Source organism: Larus michahellis, chromosome 4 (genome assembly GCF_964199755.1).
Source record: "Larus michahellis chromosome 4, bLarMic1.1, whole genome shotgun sequence".
In the NCBI taxonomy this organism is placed as follows: domain Eukaryota; kingdom Metazoa; phylum Chordata; class Aves; order Charadriiformes; family Laridae; genus Larus; species Larus michahellis.
This window is the reverse complement of record NC_133899.1, coordinates 53,650,036-53,671,058: the sequence shown is the minus strand read 5'-3', so window position 1 is coordinate 53,671,058 and position 21,023 is coordinate 53,650,036. Positions and strand designations below refer to the sequence as shown.

At 45.1% G+C, this 21,023-nt stretch overlaps 1 protein-coding gene across 11 annotated transcripts; it reads left to right on the top strand.

The window, feature by feature from the left end:
- Positions 1-3,830: 3,830 nt before the first annotated feature.
- Positions 3,831-19,542, top strand: EXD2 (exonuclease 3'-5' domain containing 2). 11 transcript variants are annotated; one of them, XM_074584871.1, is made up of 10 exons: positions 3,832-6,068; positions 7,454-7,862; positions 8,787-9,043; positions 10,063-10,189; positions 11,002-11,327; positions 13,675-13,781; positions 13,998-14,133; positions 14,901-15,257; positions 16,443-16,589; positions 19,121-19,542. In XM_074584871.1, exons 2-10 carry the CDS (start codon positions 7,524-7,526, stop codon positions 19,128-19,130), a joined length of 1,806 nt encoding a protein of 601 aa, XP_074440972.1. In that variant the 5' UTR covers positions 3,832-6,068; positions 7,454-7,523; the 3' UTR covers positions 19,131-19,542. The 11 variants fall into 11 exon arrangements, 10 of the variants coding, with proteins under 10 accessions (XP_074440973.1, XP_074440972.1, XP_074440968.1 ...); XM_074584867.1 differs by having other exon boundaries at positions 16,443-16,700; XR_012586719.1 differs by having other exon boundaries at positions 3,833-6,068; positions 16,443-17,947.
- Positions 19,543-21,023: the final 1,481 nt, after the last annotated feature.

The following is a 21,023-nucleotide window of genomic DNA, read 5'->3' as shown; positions in this document are numbered from 1 at the left end:
AATGTCCGCTGGTACAAAATTATCCCTTCAACATTTTTTCTGAACAAGTTTGAATTGGCAGAATGAGTTAAATTGTATTAGTGGTTTCCATTTGATGTCTGTGGTGTATTTGATCATTAATAGGAGGCCTACATTCAGCTTTACCCTGTTGTCAGATCATAGCATTTACAGCAGTTAATGGCTGTTATGTTACGAGCTATGTTGGTTAATGCTGGAGGGAGAGGTATTGGGGGCAGTCTAGATATGGAAACAAAAGAGCTAAACAAGGGTCTTAGTTGCATTCATGGATCAAAGGACTTTGTCTTAGAGATGCCATGTAGAAGTCTAGAATTTACATGTACCCTGGGCGCTAGGATCTAAAAAGCGGTTTCAGTCAGAGCTGACAGTTGACATACAAGCTTGAGTGGCAGGTAGACTTGTGATGTTATCCACAGACATGCGCAAATATGACAGTGAGAGGCCTTTTGGGGAAGAGGAAGAACCATGTTCTAGCTCTGCTGAGCTTTAATTTCCTGCTAATCATACACAGAAAAGAGAGAAAGGCTATGATTTGAGTTTGGATAAAGGGAGATAGCTCTGGGGAAAGGAGCAGATCAGTAAATCATCTGCAGAGGGATGTTAGTTGTATTTGTATTTCAGACAAGATCACGTGGGAGGATAAAAGGAGAAGACCAAGGATACAGCTCTGTGAGAGCATTAGGAGAGTCTGTCAAAGAACACTTGGAAGGAAGGCTTAAATAGGTGAAAGAAAAAGATTTTAAGTGAAGCATGGATGATTGTGTTAGGTCAGAGAGGATGAGGTTTAAATACATTTTTTTGAGCTCTGATGAACCTTTGAATGGCTGTGGTTAATCCAGAGTGGAAATGGAGAAGTTTGGACACTGATAGTTAGATGTCTGTGGAGTGAGTCTAGAGGTGAAATAGAGAGAGGCCGGTTGTTAGAGAGGAAAGTGGGGGTGGGTGAGGGCTTTATTTTATTTATTTATACCATTTTCTATTTTTGAGGGGAAACAGAAGCAAAAGGAGGGTGAACCAAGAAAATTATGTCATATTTTACCCATTTTTATTTTTTTTAATAATTTTGCTCATGGAGTTTATTCCCTCTAGTGGAAATTAGATGGCTTCTGGGCTTTTCTCCTTTTGCTTAGTAATTTCACAGACCAGAAAGGTGGTAAGAACAAGCGTTCTTCTCTCAAATGTCACCCTTGGGGCTGTTCAGCTAAAGGTGTAGCTTTAATACGCAGCTGAGCCAATCTAATGACTTGTGGCCAATGAAAGGTGGCTTTATTCTTCATGGGTATGTGTTCTGTCCCATTTTTTGTACTGATGCTGCTACTCATTGGACCTATTTGTCTACTGGTTTACTGAGTTCATTTGGCTCATGGAGATGTCCTATTGAGTGACAAAATCAGCACAGGCTAGTCTGGAGTGCCCAGCTGGGAGCGGAGTTTCAGGAGATGGGGGACGTCACCTTCTTAGAAGCCGGGAACTGTGAGGTCAATTTAGCGTGCCTTCTGGAGCTGCACCACTGGGGTAAGTTAAGCTGCTCTTCAAGAAACAGAATTGTGAAATTACTCTCTATCTAAGCAATGAAAGAGTTGGCAATTCATGAAGAAATATGTTGATGATGATGAATGTTAGTACAACTCATCCTCACGGGATCAATCTGGCAGCTCGCACCTCTGAGAGCAGTTTTTTCAGACTCTTTGCAAAACCTGCAAACTCTGGCAGATCCCTGCAGTGAGTTGCCACTGATTCATCTTTTGGCTTGGGCTGTAGTTTCAGCAAGATCTGGCTCTATGGTAAGCTAGTTCAAGGTGTTAAGCCAGAAGAAAACTATTTTTCACTGTGCTGGCTCTCTGCTTGCTTAATTCCTTGAATCAAACTGGCACTAGTGTTTGCAGAAGTGAGGCAGTAGAAGAATCCCTACAGGTAGAAGGGGTAAGCAGAATTGCCTTTTCAACAGAAGCTACACCTTCTATCCACCTTGTTGCCATGTGAAACTCCACGTCTAGGATGTGGCTTCACAGTTGATTGAAGCTGATCTCATTCTGACTTTTTGGTGAAAGAAGCTGTCCTACTGCCTCCCTGCTATCAGCCTGTTAAAACAAACCCAGCTCAAAATGACTTGAATATGTAGTCATGGGGTTACTAGCATCAAATGAGGAAGATAAATCACATTAGGAGTTGAAATGTGAGTTTTGGTTTTCTTCTGTAGCTTGGGATGGGGCCTTAAATAGTGATATTAATGAGCTAGTGGGGACTACATGCAGCTCTCTGCTTATTGTCTGCTAACAGCAATTTGAGCCTCGACTGGAGCCTCTTCCCTTTGATATTCCACAGTCATTGATTTTCCTTTGAACACTGAGTCATTTACCCTAGTCTTCTCCCTGTTAAAGGATGAGCTAATGTGATTATAAAATTATTTCTTTTTCTGTGATCAGCGGAGCAAGTGAAGCCTGGTTTCCTATGGACTTGTGCTCATGTGGCACTGCTGTGTGGATTCTCTTATGTATATTAAGCAGTGTCTGCACATGCTTGTCATTTTATCAGTGACAGCTTTATTAGGATCTGTTTCATCAATTTGGTTTGCATTTCACAGAAGTTACCTTTGTACAAATTTAGATGGAATTGGGCAATGGTTTAAACATGCTTTTTTGGCAAGGAAAGGGGGGAAGAAAGGGGACCCACAGGCAGAAACACCAATAGACAGTGTAATTGCATAAGCCTTCTTTCCTTAGGAAATCAGGCTAAAATTGAGTCTTTTGACAGAGACCTCTGCAGAGATCTCAGATCAGGCTACAGAAAGAGAAAGAAAAGTAAATCTTGCTGTTTACCATGTAAAGGCTTCTAGTTACCTGCTGCAACAGGTTTTTCACAACTAAGGCTAAGCCAGCAGTTGGTGTTTATTCACTTGGTTACCTTCTCATCTTCAGCAATGTCCCCATCAGGCTTTGGGAGCTTGTTTGGTGTTTTTTTTTTTTTTTTTTGCCAGAGTGCACTCATGCATCAGTTGCTTTCATTTATTTTTAATTTAACCTTTATACTTGAATAAATGGCTATGTAGGTAGTAAGACAAGCTGTTAAATAGACTTGTGGTTTATGGGACTCTGTTTATGTCAGTGATGCCATGAAAAATAAAGGCTTTAGATGCAGCCAAGGATACAATCCTGTTACTGTAGAAAAGCTAGACTTGGGGGTTCTATTATATAGCATCTTCTCTGTGAGACTTTCACTGTGTCATAAATGCTGGGGTATTTTATTGCTTTCCTCTCTTTTGTAACTTTTCACTTAAGCTCCTATTACCTTAGAAACTAAAATAAGGAATTTGTAAAAGGAAAAACTGGCCTATTTCAGATTTCTGGACAGATGCCCGTTCGTACAAACGGGTCCAGCTATGAACAGACTTTGCAGATTGGTTCAGACTTTGTCCCTATTCTGAGCTTATCTTGAGCTCTGATAGAGTTCTCTTATGAATGCCTTGCCGACCCTGTGACAGGGCAGCTGTATCCTGGAGCCCAGCTACACCGGTTTCTTGGGTCTCCTTCCAGTCACCTGGACCTTGAAACAAGTCTGTCGTGTCCCCACATGTGGGCTTTTTTCCTTGAAGTACTTTACAGCTGGATCAGTTCCCTGATTCTCTGACCCTGCCATTACAGAAATGCTGGTGCTGGAGCAAGGGAGCAGGGAGGGAGCAGTCAATCAGGTTGAACAGGAAATGTGGGACTACCCTTTCAAGTGGGGTTCCAGGTTTAGGCTAGATTACAATGACCATGTAAAACAAAGCATCATACCCTGGGGGGAGTGAAGAGAAGAGGGAGGGAGGGGGAGAAGTTGGGAGAACGTGTCCATATGACTGTGGGAACTCAGTTATAGCCAGTGTGTGTGAGGCGTGATGAGCTTTGGAGTAGCGCCGTCCCCTGCTTGGTGACCTCCATTTCAACTGGTCAGCTGTGTAGGGGATGGATGGAGAAGCTGTGGCTGGGTTGTGACTGTAAGGGAGATGCAGCCCTTCCAGAGGAGAATGAACCAGAGACATGATGTGTGAGTTACTACGGTGAGTGAGATTGCACTGCTTTGTAACCCCCAGTGGGTGAATTTAAAAAAGGAGGGTCTTTGCAGAAATACTTACTGTACAGAAGCTCTAACTCTCAGGTATAAAGCAAAGGTATGTTTAAAATACAGGCACAAGTCAATGGAAAGCAAACTTTCCTGACGTGACTCCACCACCAGTGACATCTAACATGATCGCACCATCCTGGCTTAGACCAGGTCCTTAGAAAAAGCAGCTGTTTAAACTTTAATGGCTTGGTCGTCTTATTTCTGATAGGGAGAGGGCCTTATTTGCTTAGAGAAATGTTGTTCTGGAAACCAGCTGTGTTCCTTGTTTGCTATCAGTTGGTCCCTGCCTCGTTCCTGAGTTAAAAAAGAAGGTGGTGCCGGGGCGGGGGGGGGGGAAAGCGTGCATTCTCCTATAGGCAGAAAAAATACTGCTTCTATAGAGAGTTTCTCTGATGACAGCCATTAGCTGCTTTGTTGCACCCCTCTGACAATCTGTCTGCTAAATGCCAAGTCTCTGCTCGGGAGCTCCTCCTACCCTGATGATCACATTACAAGTGGCAAAGTTAAAACAAAATGAAATTTGACACTGACTGTCAAATTGTAAAAGCAATTTAAAGCAATATTTCCTGTGGTTTCAGTGTCTCCTTCAAACAGATGCAGCTAGCTAGGATTCTGACAGCACAAAAATTGGGAAATGTTGGGAATTGCAAAGGAATTGGAAGAAACTGGGTGCTCAGATCCCTTTCAGTTGCAGTGGAATTTGGGCTGGAAACTTGTTTGCATTTTGGCAATATTGGCCTCAAGACTTGATGATAAACCTAAACCTAGGCTGCATCAAAAGAAGGGTGGTGAGCAGGTCAAGGGGGGCGATTTCACCCCTCTGCTCTGGTGAGACCCCACCTGGAGTACTGCGTCCAGCTTTGGAGTCCCCAACATGAGAGGGACATGGACCTGTTGGAACAGGTCCAGAGGAGGGCCACAAAGATGATCCAAGGGCTGGAGCACCTCTGCTATGAGGACAGGCTGAGAGAGCTGGGGTTGTTCAGCCTGGAGAAGAGAAGGCTCCGGGGAGACCTTATGGCAGCCTTCCAGTACCTAAAGGGGGCCTATAGGAGACATGTGGAGGGACTCCTTATCAGGGAAACGGTTTTAAACTGAAAGAGGGGAGATTTAGATTGGATATCAGGAAGAAATTCTTCACTATGAGGGTGGTGAGACACTGGCACAGGTTGCCCAGAGAAGCTGTGGATGCCCCATCCCTGGAAGTGTTCAAGGCCAGGCTGGATGGGGCTTTGAGCAGCCTGGTCTAGTGGGAGGTGTCCCTGCCCAGGGCAGGGGGGTTGGAACTAGATGATCTTTAAGGTCCCTTCCAACCCGAACCATTCTATGACTCTATGAACAGGGCAGCTGGCTGTACACTCATTGTCCCTGTGTCGTGGTGTTATGTTCTTACGTTCATACTTGTTCCCCACGCTTGGGCTTTGCCGTCATTATTCCTGTTAAACTCTTAATCCTTTCCACTCGATCTTTCCCTCGTTGCTTCCTTCCGGCTTGCCAGAGACGGCTCCGATTTGCTTTGTATTTTCCGGGCTGCCTTTGTTCTCTCCCTTCCCCTCTCCCTGCCTCCGCCGTGCCCCGGCTGCCGCTCCTCTTCCCGGGCGGGGAGGGCCCCGGCTGCCCCGCGGCGTCCCGCTGCCGCCCGAGGCGCTGCGCGCTGCGGGGGGCTTCCACAACACGCCTACAGCTTGCTCATCAAGCCTTCCTAATTACAAGCAATTAGCGGGTACGACCCGAAGTGACCGAGCACACGCCTTCCGCGGAAGCCCCGAGAGCCGCCCCGCTTCAGCCGCCTGGCCGGCAGCTGCCGTACAACATGGCGGCGCCCAGCGCCCGCTCGCACCGCCGGGAAAGAGGAAGCGTCCGCCACTCTAAGCCTCCCGGTCTGCGCGGCGCCTACCCGGCGGGGCGTTCCTGCCGCCGGAGACAGCCGTTCCGCGGAGTGGCAGGTAGCGGGCGGGCAGGTGGGGGCCCCGGCGGGGCGCCTGTGGGGCGGGCGGCGGCGCGGCGGGGGCCGGGCGGGAAGGGGAGACGTTGGTGCGCGCACAGCAGGGGCGGGCCGTGCCGGCAGGTGCCCGGGCTGCGCAGGCCGGTGCCCGCTCCCCACCGGGGGGGGGCACCCGGGCCTCTTCCCGGGAAGGCCTCAGGAGGGCAGCGCCTTCGCCCTGATGCCAAGGGGCGCTGCGGCCCGCTCCCACCCGCCCCCCTCCCGCCGGGCCTGCGGGGCGGCACAGAGAAGTGTCCTCTGCTCTCTCCGGGGGGTCCTGCGGCGGCCAGGCACCGGCCCCGGGTCCCCGGCCTGTCCCCCGGCGTGCCCTGGGTCCCCGGCCTGCCCTCGGGGCCCGCCGCCGCCTCCCGATGGCGGGCGGCCTGGGCCCCGTCTTCCCCGCGCTGGGGCTGAGTGTGGGGCGGTTTATCTCATCGGGGCTTCTCCTGCCGGGGCGGGATGGGGGATCCGCACAAGCGGGCTGCCTGCGTCCCCCGGTGCCTAAAGAGAGGGCAGCTGCTGGGCCTGGGGCAGAGGCCGTAGGTGAGGGTGTCCCTCGTTGCTTTCAGTCTTCTCCCTCGGTTGAAGGAGTGAGAGCAGATTACCTGTCACCCCGCAGGCGTGCGGGCAGGTGTCCGTGCCTGCGCTCTGGCCGCAGTTGCGCAGGGCTGTCGGAGCACTAACACCACAGCTTCTGCTTGTGTCAAACAGCGTGTAAGGGCAAACCTTTAAAAGGTTTAAAAGGGTTGGAGAGATGGGGATGCAGGAGTAGGATTGATTTCAGTTGACTGAAGGGGAGCCAAGCTTTTGTATGTCGGAGGGAAAACTATTATAAGTAGATGCTGCTTCTTTAGAGCTTTTCAATGCTTGAAGAGCCATTTGACCTTAGTGTGGATGTGAATGTAATGGACAATGCCTATTATTTAATAATGCATGAATGGACATGCTTATTCTGCAGTGATCTCATTTTGTCCTTGTTTAGGCTGATCTGGGCCCAAACTAAGCAAAAAGATGTTGTGAATAGCCCTGACTATTTTATTTATATTTGTTTTAAATATGAGAGTTTGTGGAAGCATCTAGTTGCACCAGTATAAATCAGCAGATTCCCTTTAAGGTTTCTGGTGGTGTGATCAACAGCAGCATTCGCTCTCCTGTTACTGCCCAGTCCACCACTGCAGCAGTCTGTTCCCTGACCCTCAGTCCATCAAAGTGAGATGCAATCCTCCTTCTGTCAGGATTGCAAATTGTGGGTGGAACCTTGTATGATACCAGTGGGTGTATTTAAAACCTCTAAACACATTTAATTAAGTTGTCTTTAATTTCCACTTCTTTTCTTTTTCTTTGCAGGCCATGATAAAATCCTACAATGCTGTTTTGACTGGCTGAAGTGAAGGAGGAAAAGGGGGGGTTAAAAAAAATGCCCAAGCAAACAGCAGTGACGATTACTTTGGCGACCCTCCTGGGTGTTGCAGTGGGGGGCCTGGTTTTGTGGAAAGCAACGCAGCGTCGGAAAGGAAAAGCATGCTGTAGTAGTAAGCGAGAGGAAGCAGTTATAAACTCGGGAGATGAGGAACTGATTAAGGCAGAGGATAAGGAGGTGCTTTCCTTCTTCAGATCTCCCACCTTTTCCTGGGTAGAGAGGACCCTTGGTGCAGACATAGTGGTAGTTTCAGAGCAGGAGGAGTGGGATCGTGTTGAACCTTTGCTGAAGAAGGAGCTGGAGAAGTGGCCGGTGCTTGGAGTTGATTGTGAGTGGGTGAGTGATCAAGAAGTGCCTCTCCTTTAGATTGCAAATTGCAATGGGAAATGATCTGTGTAGGAGCAATTCCTTTGCTTGAATGGATACAACAGGACTGACTATTGAAACTGTCTATGGGATTATCTGTCATGACAGCAGTGAAGTAGCTGCTAATTTTGGTTCTTCTCGCATTTAAGTGTGCTGACTGTAAGTTTTTAGTTCACTAGTTGTATTTGTTTACAGAACTCCTGTGATAAATCGACTGCACTAAACATACTGATACTTGTATGGCTAAATATAGCATTACATGTTTTGTATAATATCTCTTTAAACGTGATTTACTAGAAGTAGCTTGGGTTTACACTGTTTTAAATCCAGCTACATACTTAAGAAAAAATTTCTAAAGAATAGTAAACCCAAAAAGGAGGATAATGCTGATAAGTAGGTATAACTCACTGGGACTACCAGAAAGCAAAGTGCCTCTTCCACTTGTACATTTGCCTGCGTGAACTCTCAAAACAGGCTTTGAGTCATTTATAAAGCCTGGGTTTGCCATTGTTTTGTCTGTAAATTTATTCACTTCAGTCATTAGTATAAGCCACAATTAAACAATGTGTTTGCCATAAACACTTATGTAGTGGGTGGCTTTGTGCTGCTGTGGATTAAGAAATGTGTCTGATTTCTTCCACCAGCTCAGCTATGAGGGGGAAGGGTGAAAGGGGGAAAGTTTCTCTTGTAGGAGTGTGGCAAGAAGTAGCTGGGGACAATAATACTGTGAAACAGATCACATAATTTGCAGTAAAATTTTAGAAACATTAACAATACTGACTGTATAAATGGATAGGTACTTCCTGTCTTCAGTGGCCTCTTTTTTAAGTTGTTCCAGCTCCAGTATTGCTAATAATACTGTAACCCAGACTCTGATTTTTGTCTTTATTTCAGGTATCTGTGGAGGGAAAAGCAAATCCTGTATCCCTCCTACAGATGGCTTCATCCAGCGGTCTCTGCATTCTTGTTCGGTTGCCCAGGCTTGTTGCCAGCGGACAGACTATTCCAAAGACCCTGGTGGACATCCTGGCAGATAGTACTGTGTTGAAAGTTGGGGTAGGATGCTGGGAAGATGCTTGCAAGTTATTTCATGATTATGGTCTTCCAGTCAAAGGGAGCGTGGATCTCCGGTATTTAGCCATGAGACAGCGGTGAGTGTCTGAAGCATCATTTGAGTTGGAAATATTTTAGAAGTAATTTGCATATGCTGAATGATATGAGGCAGGTAGGTCTGGAGTTCTCAGGGTGGTTTTAGAGCATGGGCATTGATACATGTCATGCTTCTTTCTGTGGTCTTAATGGAAATGAGATCTTCATGAACATTTCATGTGCTAATTGTGTCTGTTACGTTAGTCTTCTCATGCAATACCCATATGGACGTTTCTGAGTATCATGCTTCAGCTTGTAAGAAGTCCAGGCATAGTGATGTAACATAGTAAGAGTGATCACCTTGTCAACAGATGTTTGAATACACTGTCTAGAAGTATGGGTAAATGTGCCAGGGGCATGTAAGTGGAACTGTTGAATTACAGGATTTCTTGAAAAATTACTAAAATACACCACCTCTAATTTTCCCTTCTAATAACAATGCTTCCATTAAAAAGTTACAATTATGATGCCATTTTCTCATCCTTTGTTCTTCCTAAAATACAGTGTTTTACTTGAGAATATTCTTCGTGTACAGTATATGTATGTCTGGGTGTGGTGTTAGTAATCTGGGGCATGGATTTGTTGACCTGACAGTGCCTTTTTATTAATGAGGATGGACTAGTTGTCTCTAGTGGCCAGGATTCCTCTGAGTCATTCCTGGCTCTCATGCTCCTCCTGAATCCCTGCGGCAGGTGGTCCATCACTCTGTGGTAGACTCTTTAGTTCAGAAGTGGGTAGCTCAGAGCCAAACGCTTCAGGCTTAAATGTTATCAACTCCCAGTCTTGCCTGTTTTGCGTATTGCAGGCACTAGATAATTACTAAATCTAGAAAGGACATTTTAGCAGAGGGGAGGGAGAGGGCCTGTAAAGCTGTCAGGCAGCTGTGTGCCGTTTGAGTGGGAGTCATGCTTCATGTGCATTGTGTTCTGGCAGGTTCAGGGTGTGTGAGGCCATCCAAATTTGCATGGGTGTATAGTTTCATTTTTAATATGTTTGTTTCACTTTCTTTGTTAAACTAAAGGAAGGATCTACTTCACAACTGCCTTAGCCTTAAGTCTTTAGCTGAAAAAGTCCTGAACTGCCCGCTTGACAAGTCTCCTCATGTGCGTTGCAGCAACTGGGAGGCAGAAGAACTGACACAAGATCAGGTGTGTCTTCAACTTAGTGTTTTGGGAGGAAAAGCAACCTTCTTAGTAGAGAAGAGACATTACAATAGGGAGATCTGAGCCTTCTTCGAGTTCTGCCTCAGAACCTTATGTGTGACTGTGGTCTGAAGTTAATTTTAGACTCTGTGCCTGCATTTCCCTTCTTTTCTGTGAAGGTAATTTTCTGCTGTTTCTCCCTGAATTCTTGTCCCTTGTTTTCCTTTAGTCCTGAAAGATCTATAAAGCAGTATTCCTTGAAGAAGTGTTTATGCACCCCAAATCTCACCTTTTTATTATTTTCTTTCCTCCAATCTATAGCAGTCGGTGCAATATTAAAAATAATATTAAAAAATATTAAACCTTGTTCACCATCTTTAGGCCATTGTTTTTTCCCTGATCACTCACTTTCTTTAGTTATGCTGCAGATGTCTACAAAACCAGTGACCGGTAGAGGGAGTGCCAGGATAAATAACCACACGGAATAGTCATAGCGTATCAAAAGGGAACTTTTTTTTTTTCATTTTGGGGGGGGGCTTGGTGGGGTGGGAGGGTGTTTAAGGCCGGGCTGACCTGAATTTTTTTCAGCCCCTTGTGGTTCCCGAAGGCACCCATGAGTGTTTCAAGTCTGATTGACCCTAAAAACCTGGGGCGTGGTGACGTTATGAAAGTGTCACTCAACTGCCAGAATCCTGTGTGAACTTCAAAGGGAAATAAATTCAACTTCTGGCTTTACTGTACCTAGTATTAAAGACTGATAATGTAGCATTTGAGTGTTTGCTGTTTCTCAGTATCTTGATGCCTACGCTTTTCTGCAGGTTCTCTATGCTGCTAGGGATGCCCAGGTCTCGGTGGCTCTGTTCCTCCATTTGCTGGGATTTGCCAGCCTTCCTGCGACATCTGATGGTGAAAATTCTATCGCTGCTTGGGAAAAAGCACTGGGTAAATGCCGGGGCTTGGTGGATATCCCATTTAGAGGAAGAAGGAGTGGCAGCACAGGAGAGGAGAAAAGTGGAGAGGGGCGGTCTCCTCAGAAAACAAAGAATCGGAAATCCTCAGTGAATGGCCAGCCCTCTGGCAGTCAGCAAGTGAGAGATCCACGGAGGCACAAGCGAAAGCCTCTGGGCGTGGGATATTCTGCACGGTAAGTCTATGAGCACGTTTTACTCCTTGTGCTGTAGATGGAAGACTTTGAATGATGCCTCATGCTCTACTCATTAAACAAAGTGGATAATATGATCTAGGAAAGAAAATGCAGGACCCAATGGTCATGGGAGCTAGATCATGTTTATGTTTTCCCTGTTTCCCTCTAGGTGGTATTGAAAGTGGACGCAGCACTTGGATCTGTACTAGGTCATAAGCAAGTTGAGGGGCTGTCTTCAGCTTTTGGCCTTCCTTCTCCTATGGAGGAGCATTAGCTAGAGAGCAGAGTCCCGGCAAGAAGCGGTTGGCTGTCTGGGTGGCACTTACTGCCCACACAGCTGTGCCCTGTCTCCTCCAGGGAAAAGGTGGCAACTGCATAGAGCTTGTCCTGTCAGCAGGATCTGCCTCGTGGAATGCTGTTTGTACCGTGCTGCCCCAGGTCACTGTGGCCACAGAGATGTCAGGGTACTGAGCAGAGCTGAAAGCTAAGGTTAGAAAGGGTGAGACGCGTTATGTGAGGTGCCAAGAGGGCACAGGAAGGAGCAGTCTGCGGCAGCATCAGAGCACGGCACTTCTGCGTTGGCCAGGGAGAGAGAGGAGAGAATGGTACTACTTTAGCCTTGCAGACTCAACTGTTGCTGGATTCAGGATCCCTGTCCCGCAGGTGACTTTTGTGGAGCAAATCCCAAATTCTTACAGCCTTTTGCTAGTGAAAGTTCAGTTATTTTTAAATTAAAGCAAGTTGGAGAATTCTCTTTAAGCTCAATGCAGTGGAATACACGGAGATCTAGTATGTGTGGTTTTGTTTGGGTGCAATCTAATAAAATTAATTACATGGATGTAGGAACTAAAATTGTCTGTAGTTACCATTTGGAAAGAAAACCAGTCATTTTAGTATTTGTTCTCTCCTTTTCAAGTTTATTAGATTGGCAATGAAGACATTTTAATACAGTCAATAATATTGATTTTGTTAGCAGTCATTAGCAGTATTGTGTTGTACACAGCAAGTCTCTTCAGATGTATTTTTATTTCTGTTGGAGCCTGTGTCATATGAAACAGAAGGACTCCATCTCATGGGAGGGTTAAAATTTAAACAAAATTGCATTCCAAGCTAAACTGGGATCTCCCCGTGGTTGTTTGTTTATTTATTTATTGTTTTTAACCACACTTGACTTCATGAGAGATCTGTAGACTCACTGTTTTTTATAGTATCTCCAGCAGTCTGTCTCTGCTCTGTAATAAGACTGGATGTGATTTCTAAGATCTCTATCCACTCTTACTTTCTATAAGCCTGTTTATTTTTAATGTTTCTTCATTTAGAGTTGGGAAGTACTCAAATTATCATGGTGATTGGGCTGAACTGCTGATGCCCAGTGAAAGGAGACCTCCTGTATTGTTATTGGTTTGTTGCGGTTTTTTCCCCCATGGACCTCAGAAGAAATCCTTTTGTCAGATTACATAGCCTGTGAGTCAACCTTTTTAGCTGGTAGAGCTCTGATGAGTACCTGTTTGTATGATCTTGTTGGAAAGAAAGGAAACTTTTCCACAGTGTGTTGTGACATGTCTGTATCCCAGGCCAGTTCCCCCCAGGTGCTCCCCAAGCTCAGCCTGCTCTGCTCTTCTGTTTTGTTTGAAGGAGGTTGGCAGAGTAAGGAAAAGTTTTCTGCAAAACAGAGCCCTTCCCCACACTGCCACAAACCACCAGAGACCGCTCAAGCAGGACTTTTCACCTCTGACTAAGGTTAGGTGCCATGTGTTTTAGAGGGCCTCAGCTCAGCTTTGTTGTTCCCGTGGACTCAGGTGTCTGGGTTCCTGGTGCTCCATCCTCTTGGATGAATGAAGTAATTGCTGTTCACACTAAGTTCTAGAAAAGTGGTCTTAATAAAACGTTGAAATACAGGCTTAGGCAGCTGGTACTTGAAATTGCCATGCCTGTAAGTTGACACTCTCTTTTAGCTTACTCTTAGCTCATGGTTCTTCTTGACTTCAATTCTCTTTTGCTTTCTGATATAATTTTTTTTGAAAATGCTGTCATCATTGATGGCATCCCTTGAAAACTGGGATCCAGAGTTACAATTCTTTTGGCAGCAAGAGAACAAAGATGCCATAAAGATACCTTACAGTCAGCTGGTGAACCCCAGGTAAGTTTTCAGATGTTCTGCTTCCCTTAGCAGCAGCCTGTGCAGTGCTCAGCAGCCGTAAGTGTGTGTTTAGGGGCACTCTTGTGATTTGGAGGAGGCTGCATGAGTTGCAGTGTGGAAGGCACGGTTATGAAGAGCTCTGCTTTTTTTTTTTTTTTTTTTTTGGCATGCTGTTATAGTTGCTGTAATGTTGCCCTTGTTTCATAGGAAATCTCCACTGTATGACAACTGCTTCCTGCATGCACCAGATGGACAGCCCCTGTGCACCTGTGATCGCAAGAAGGCTCAGTGGTATCTGGACAAGGGGATTGGAGGTGAGCATACAGATTTTCCTGTTGGTATTTGAAATACATTGCTTTTTGGTTTTTTGCCTTGTTTCTTAGGTGACTGGGCATGAATTTTTTGTATCCTTTCTTATTGGAAATACTGCTGGGGATTCACTAGGATGATTCGTATGTTTTAGCATTGTTATTTTATCTTTCAAATACAAATTAGTCTTGAACATTCTCGGTTTGCCTTTACCCTTTCAGAGCTAGTTAGCACAGAGCCATTTGTTGTGAAGCTGCGATTTGAGCCTTCAGGACGTCCCGAGTCTCAAGTTGATTATTATCTGACAGTCAAAGAGAACCTGTGTGTTGTATGTGGCAAGCGAGAATCCTATATCCGGTGAGTTATTTAGCGGGGTAAGAGAAAAATGCGTCTTTTAAAACAGGACTGGGGTCTGCATCTAGTTTGGCATCCAGAAGCTTGGGTAGTGGCCTGAAACGTCATGCTTGTTTGCTTCCTGGTTGGGCTATCACTATTTGAATGCTCTGTAGTTATATGTGTCTGGGTAAGTTTGACACTGAACAGGCCAGCCTTCTCTCTTCTTACAGAGGCAGGAGGTATCTGTCCTTGGAGAGAACAAAGCATATGGAACATGTATGTGCTGCAGTTTTAATGACAGGGGGCAGCAGTATGCCAACACACACTGTTCTGATGGCATCCCCTTCTGAAAATAGCTGTACTATTTCCTCCGCTACTTAATCCTTATATTTTTGAAAGGTTTAGGTGAGTCTGAAGCCCGTGAGATCACAAAGGGTGAGATTTTTGTCTTTGCAGCTGCTACTGTTTAGCTGAGAAGCATGCTTTTCATAGTGCATTGCTTTATTATTATTATTTTTTTTTACAGTATAAATACTTCTTTTTTTTTAAATTGAAAGGAATGAATTTTTGGAAGGAGAAAAAAAAAGAAATGCAGAAAACCCGTAGAGAGAAGTACAGAAAAAAAGAAGTTGCAGAACCTGTTGCTCCACTGAGGGTCCTGACCCTGGTGATCTCTTTTTTTCCTGGACTTTTAGTATAAGTTAATCCTTTGTGGCCCAGGAAGAGGAGGAATTGGGGGGTACCAGCCCCAGGCAAATGTAATGAGGTGGCTGGTTTCTCTTCCCTAGGAAGAACATTGTTCCTCACGAATACCGAAGACACTTCCCCATCCAGATGAAGGACCACAACTCCCATGACGTGCTCCTACTTTGCACGTCCTGCCATGCCATCTCCAATTACTATGACAACCATCTCAAGCAGCAGCTGGCTGAGGAGTTTGGTGCCCCCATCGGCTCTGAGGAAGGTGTGCGTCTGCTGGAGGACCCTCTGCGCAGGCAAGTGCGCTCAGGGGCTCGAGCCCTGCTGAATGCAGACAGCCTGCCTGACCCCCGAAGGGCAGAACTTCTGCAAAGCATCAAGGACTTCTTCAACACAGAGGCAGTCACTCCAGAGATGCTCCAGGAAGCAGCTGATCTGGAAACCAGGTATAACAAGCCCATCAGTAGATGTAACTGTTTTACTGTTAACAGTAGATGTAATATTTTAGCCATTTATGTTGGCATGTAAGTTCAACAAAAAGTTGTCTACACACAGAGCCTTGAGTAAATATTACTGTAGCAAAAGGAAAGAAAATCCAGCAGGATTTGCAGAGCTGAAGGTCATACACGCTGACTTACGCCCCCACCCCCAAAGCTTTTTAATGAAAATAAGACAAAACCCATTGCTCTTCTTGGGATATTGATGTATCTTCCCTAAAACAATGGTGTGAAGTTAAGGAGTGTCTGAATTTGAGACTACTAGGAGCTGATCTGCACAGGAAAAATGAGCCTCTAGAAGCACAACTTTAGCACTTGTATAAGCCTCCAGAGTCTGGTTTTGTAGTACTTTGATACATTTAACTAGAAAGCAAGGATAGGAAGAAGGTAATTGTTTGTGCTGTAGCCTAAGGCTCTAAGCAGACAAACAAACTCTGCATTTCTTACTGTGTTTTTGTTTACCCCTTTTTCCCCTCAACCAAGCGGTGATTTATGAACTGCAGCTCTTGTTTCTTCCTCTCTTTCCCTTTCTGTTCCAGCCATCTCCTTCTGTTCTTGTTCACCATCTTCCCCTCCACTATTTTATACGTTTTGAGGGACAGATCAGGGAGGGAGACTGAAAGACAATCATATCAGAAGTCTCCTCTCTTTCTCAAAGCCTCCCTAAATATCTTTTCTTAACTAGCATCTGGTCTCTGCATGAAGTCGGTATTTTCTGCTTGTTATGCTCACTGTTGTTTGTAATGTGCCAATGTTATAACTCGGAGCCTATCCAGGCAGGGAATTCAGTGGCAGGATCAGGGGTCTGGAGTGTCATATGCTTCTTGCCTTGAGAAATTTGCAGTCTGTCTCCTGAGGAGCTTGTAATGGACCTTGAGAGCTTTGTTTAGTATTGCTGTAAAAGAAGAATGCTTTCTCAGTTCAAAGAAACCAGCTTCCCAGTGTAACTGTGTTCTAGAAAGCAGTCTGGCGTCGAAGCAAAGCTTAAAACTCTCCCTCCTGCTTAGCTTACCATGTGTCTGTAATTAGACTCCGTAGCTGAACGTATCTTCGGTGTCTTGCTGTTCATTGTAGACAGGTCTAGAGTCTGTCAGTGGGCTTGTGTGAAAATAAACTCTGCTTGTGTCCTGGCAGGATCTGCAATGAGAGCTACGTGCCACATGGACTGAAGGTGGTGCAGTGTTTTGCTAAAGGAGGCCTGCGCTCCCTTATGCAGTTGGAGAGACGCTGGCGGCAGCATTTCTTGGACAACATGCAGCCCAAACACCTCCCAGAGCAATGGTCAGTGGACCATAACCACATGAAGCTGATCCGAAAGTATGGGGAGGATCTTCAGATTGAACTGTCATGAAACTAACTTCCTGGACTCTAGATAGTGTCTAATGGACATAGGTAACTGAAGGTGGAAGGACTGTTTTTATTTCTATGTCTCCACTAACATCTGGGCCTGGATTTGCAAACAGGCAGCAGTGGATCTGCCAGATCTGGCATTTTATAGAGTTAAATCTGTTGAATCTGACTTGAATTTTCAGGTGTGTCGTGGTTTAACCCCAGCCAGCAACTAGAACCACGTAGCCACTCACTCACTCCCCCGAGCTGTGATGGGGGAAAGAATGGTGAGAAAAAATCTCGTGGCTTGAGGTAAAGACGGTTTAATAGGTAGAGCAAAAGCCACACACGCAAGCAAAGCAAAACAAGGAATTCGTTCACTGCTTCCCATCGGCAGGTGGGTGTTCAGCCATCTCCAGGAAAGCAGGGCTCCATCACGCGTAATGGTTACTTGGGAAGACAAACACCATCACTTCGAATGTCCCCCCCTTTCCTTCCTTCTTCCCCCAGCTTTATATACTGATGTCATATGGTATGGAATATACCTTTGGTCAGTTGGGGTCAGCTGTCCCAGCTGTGTCTCCTCCCAACTTTTTGTACGCTCTCGGCCTACTCGCTGGCGGGGCAGTGAGAGGAGCAGAAAAGGCCTTGACTGCTTGGCAACAACTAAAAACATCAGTGTTTTACAACACTATTTTCATCCTAAATCCAAAACATAGCACTATACCAGCTGCTAGTAAGAAAGTCAACTGTGTCCCAGCTGAAACCGTGACGAGGTGGTTTGGAATTTTTAATCCTGGTCTGTCACTGACTCATTCAGTGCAAGAGTGATATGCTAAGGGAACTTGCCTTCTCAAAGTGACTATGGAGAGTTATTTTCTACACCCCAGGATGGCTAATGCCTCCAGACCATCTCTTAACACAGAGCACAATTTATGAGCGTTTCCAGGTTTTCCAGCAGATACATCTGTGCCCTTAGCTGCACCTTGAGAGTCTCCTGATAAAGGTCTTTGCTTTCAGTGCAGTTGTACTCATATGAGTTCTTCTCAGAGAAGACTCCCTGCCAGAGAGAGATTCCTTGTTTGGAAGTGACAAAGAAACTACCTTTTTTTGCAGATTGTGAGCTGTATCAGCATTGCATATAGGCCTCAGTGAGTTTCCTGATGGCAGGTCGCTGACGAGAAGTGGCACTCTTTGACTCTGGCAGTACGGAAGCACCCATGTCAAGTCTTTTCTTAAACAGCTTCCAGTAACACACAGTCTATAAAAAATGTGGCCTACTTCCACTTGTTTGTCGTGAATAGCTTTTGGTAGGTACCTTTTCATATCAGACTGAAATGAGGTCAGGTGTCTTAAAAGGGATGAGAGGAAACAAATTTTATTTAAATACCAGCAATTTTTAAGAGGTCAGACTATGTGTGGCAGAAAACTGGAAAATCTGGTGTTCTGTTCCTGGATTTGACGTGTGTGGTGGTGAGCAGGTCACGTTCTCTTCATGCCTGTTTCCCTGTCTCTAAAATGGGACTAATAATACTTACTTATCTCACAAGGGTGTTGTGAGGCTTAATTAATTCATGTTTTTGTAAAATGCTTTGAAAATATAAGCTAGTGTGTGCTAATTATTACTGTTGTCTTTTAAAATGTGCTGCTCTCTGAGTTTCTTAAATATTAATGTTTTTTGCCTGGTGTTATACCTTAGTTAAATGTAACTTTTTAAAAATACATATCCCTTTCTGTGAAATCACTTTTGATTATTTTGATTGCATGAGTGTGCTTCTCCTGAATGATGAAGCTATACTCAACTTCTGTAGGTCTCTCTAAAGAAGTTTCAGTAAAACCCTGAAGTCATACTTCACACTACTGCATATAGTGCAGTTGACGCATGTTTTATTATAACATTTGGGCAGAATCGTGGACCTGCTGTGATCGTGGCTGAAACTCTCCCTTATCAGATAATTCAAGAAATTTCACAGGCCAGGGGTGAAAAACCTGTTTGTAGCAGAGGTTGTTTGAGATAAGTAGGAGCCCTGGAGAAATGGTACGTTAATGCCATCCCAGAGGAGCTGCAGTAGCAGCCTGAGCACAAGGAATCAATGATTCATGATAAATACTACTTATCTCAGAGCTGCAAATGAGACCATTTTCATTATATGGGCAATTTTATTCCTCTCCTGTACCACTGACAGGTTTAGACAAAAACTGATCTAGCCGAATGTGTTCTGTCTCTGTGCTCGTTCACATAGCTGATTGTAATCTCAGCAAGAACCTCCTGTCTACAGCAGCAGCTTGGCTATAACTATTTCTCTCCAAAGCATTTTGAGCATGTGTTCAGATAGTGCTATCTCCTATCTTTAGTGCCATCTGATCAGGGTGGCGAGAGCTCTTTGCATGGCTCAGAAACTCCTTTTCAACAATTAGGAGTACAAGGTGTCCGTCTCACTTCTTCATTCTGCTTTGTTTTTTCTCCCTTTGTTCTGATGCAGGAACTCCTGATCAAGCTGTCCTTGTTTAATGGAACCGATAGGCTGACCACAGGACTGCTGTCTTTTCTGTTTTGTTGAGACAAGAAAATGATGTTGAGACAAGGACAAGGTCCTCTAAATTTTAAGGAGTCAGTGGTATCGTTGAAAAGTTTGGGTTTTTTTTTTTTCCAAATCGCTTGTTCAGAACTAGACATTTGCAAGGAAAATGTCATAAATATTTTCTTAACAAAGATTCTTTGTTGTTTGTAAGATATTTTTAACTTTCATCATTTTAAGTCAACCTGAAAGAGGAGGGGGAGCAGTATATTTATAGGTTATTTTTATATGATTATTATTTTAAATTTTCTGCCAGTCTATAGATAAAACTCGTGTATGTTTTCTTTGCTAATTGTTACATTCAGTAAAAACTTGCTCTTTTACCAGACTTAGCACTACTGAAGCTTTTTTTTCCTTTTTCATATGCCTGCTTTTTCTCTTCTTTCCCTGTATCTCACCCAGTCCTTGTGAGTCCATCCTTCCTTACAGTAACACCTGGACCTCACCCTCTGAGTTTCCCTTCCCTGATCTCTCTGTCAGAGATCAGACATGGAAGAGCTGGTGCTGGCAGCAATAATGTACTTCTAAGCAATATGATAGCAAGTTTGTTCAGGTATACTTGAATTGTTCTGAGGCTCAGTGAATTCGGGTGCTGTCCTTGGCCTGATCATGCTGGTGAGTCATCATGGCTACAGATCTACTTTTTTTTGAATGAAAACTTGAATGCTCGGGTTGATCAAAATCTCTCTAGGTTGCCCTAAATATCTTACCTATGTTAGGACCCTCCTGCACTAAACCATGCGCACCCATTTTGCCTGTGGAGGGAGAGAATTGACGTGCCTCTCTGCGTGGCCTGGCTTTCATGTGGGATTTTGCATTCCATCGCTTGTCACTTTATGTTTGTAAGCTTGCCCAAGGTACGCTGCCAGAGATGGGGGAGAGAAATTCTCTCTTTTACCTGGCTCTTGATGCCAGACGTCTCAAACTGGTTCTTGCAGGTTAGTGGGGAGCACGCTCCAGCTGTTATGATTTATGATTTTCCTGCAGAACTTGCCTCCATCCTTTTTCTTTCAGATGTTTTGACCATGTGAAATGGATGTGGTTTTCTAAGAATACGACTGGGTACATGTTTCCGGTGACGCTCCTCTGGAGCAGGAGTAACAACTGGCCCTGTGGTAGGTTAGCTTGACTTCCCCCATGGGGTGCAAACTGATTTCTGGCTTCCCAAACACTACAGGTTGCCTTTTTCTTGGCTTTGCGGTAACTTAGACATTGTTGCAAGGTGCAGGAATTGCCAGCCAAGCAGCATTTCTGTTAGTCTGTCAGTTGGAGGTGCAGTAAGTGCTGCATTTCTGAGCAGACCTTATGTGACATGTTAATTATGCTGCTGACAGACTTGGCATTTGCAGTGCCTTGATTTCCCTCCTTTGACAGTATTTAAAGGTCCCCGCTGTCACATCTGTGACTGACAGGACTGAAGACAACATATGCCCGTGGGCTTCTTGCGTTTTTCTCTGTTTGGTATTCACTAATGGCAAGAATGGGAAGGTATCTTCCTCTTACATTTCTATTGCTCTGGCTCCCTGCGGAGTATCTGAACTCTGCACTGTCTGAAACATGGTTTTGGTCTGGTTTTTTTCACTGAAGGCAAAATGGTTAGCCTTGAGAAGTACCTCATTGCCCTGGCCTTGTGCCTAAATGCCTTTGAGGAACCTGGCCTTCTGCACATGCAGAGGGAGCTTCTGTAATAAGGAGTGACCAGGAGCCCTCGTGTTCTGTTTGAATTTAGAGGCACCTCCAATCTGAACCAGTAGGTCAGTTCCCATCACTGCTTCTTGATCTCCTTCCTTCAAGGCCTCCGCAGTAG

What these genes read in the sequence shown, in the direction of transcription:
- EXD2 (XM_074584867.1), top strand. Translation starts at nt 7,524, where the DNA reads ATGCCCAAGCAAACAGCAGTGACGATTACTTTGGCGACCCTCCTGGGT. An exon ending in TATTTAGCCATGAGACAGCG is followed by an intron (nt 9,044 to 10,062) that starts GTGAGTGTCTGA and finishes GTTAAACTAAAG; the next exon opens with GAAGGATCTACTTCACAACT. An exon ending in TCTGGACAAGGGGATTGGAG is followed by an intron (nt 13,782 to 13,997) that starts GTGAGCATACAG and finishes TTACCCTTTCAG; the next exon opens with AGCTAGTTAGCACAGAGCCA.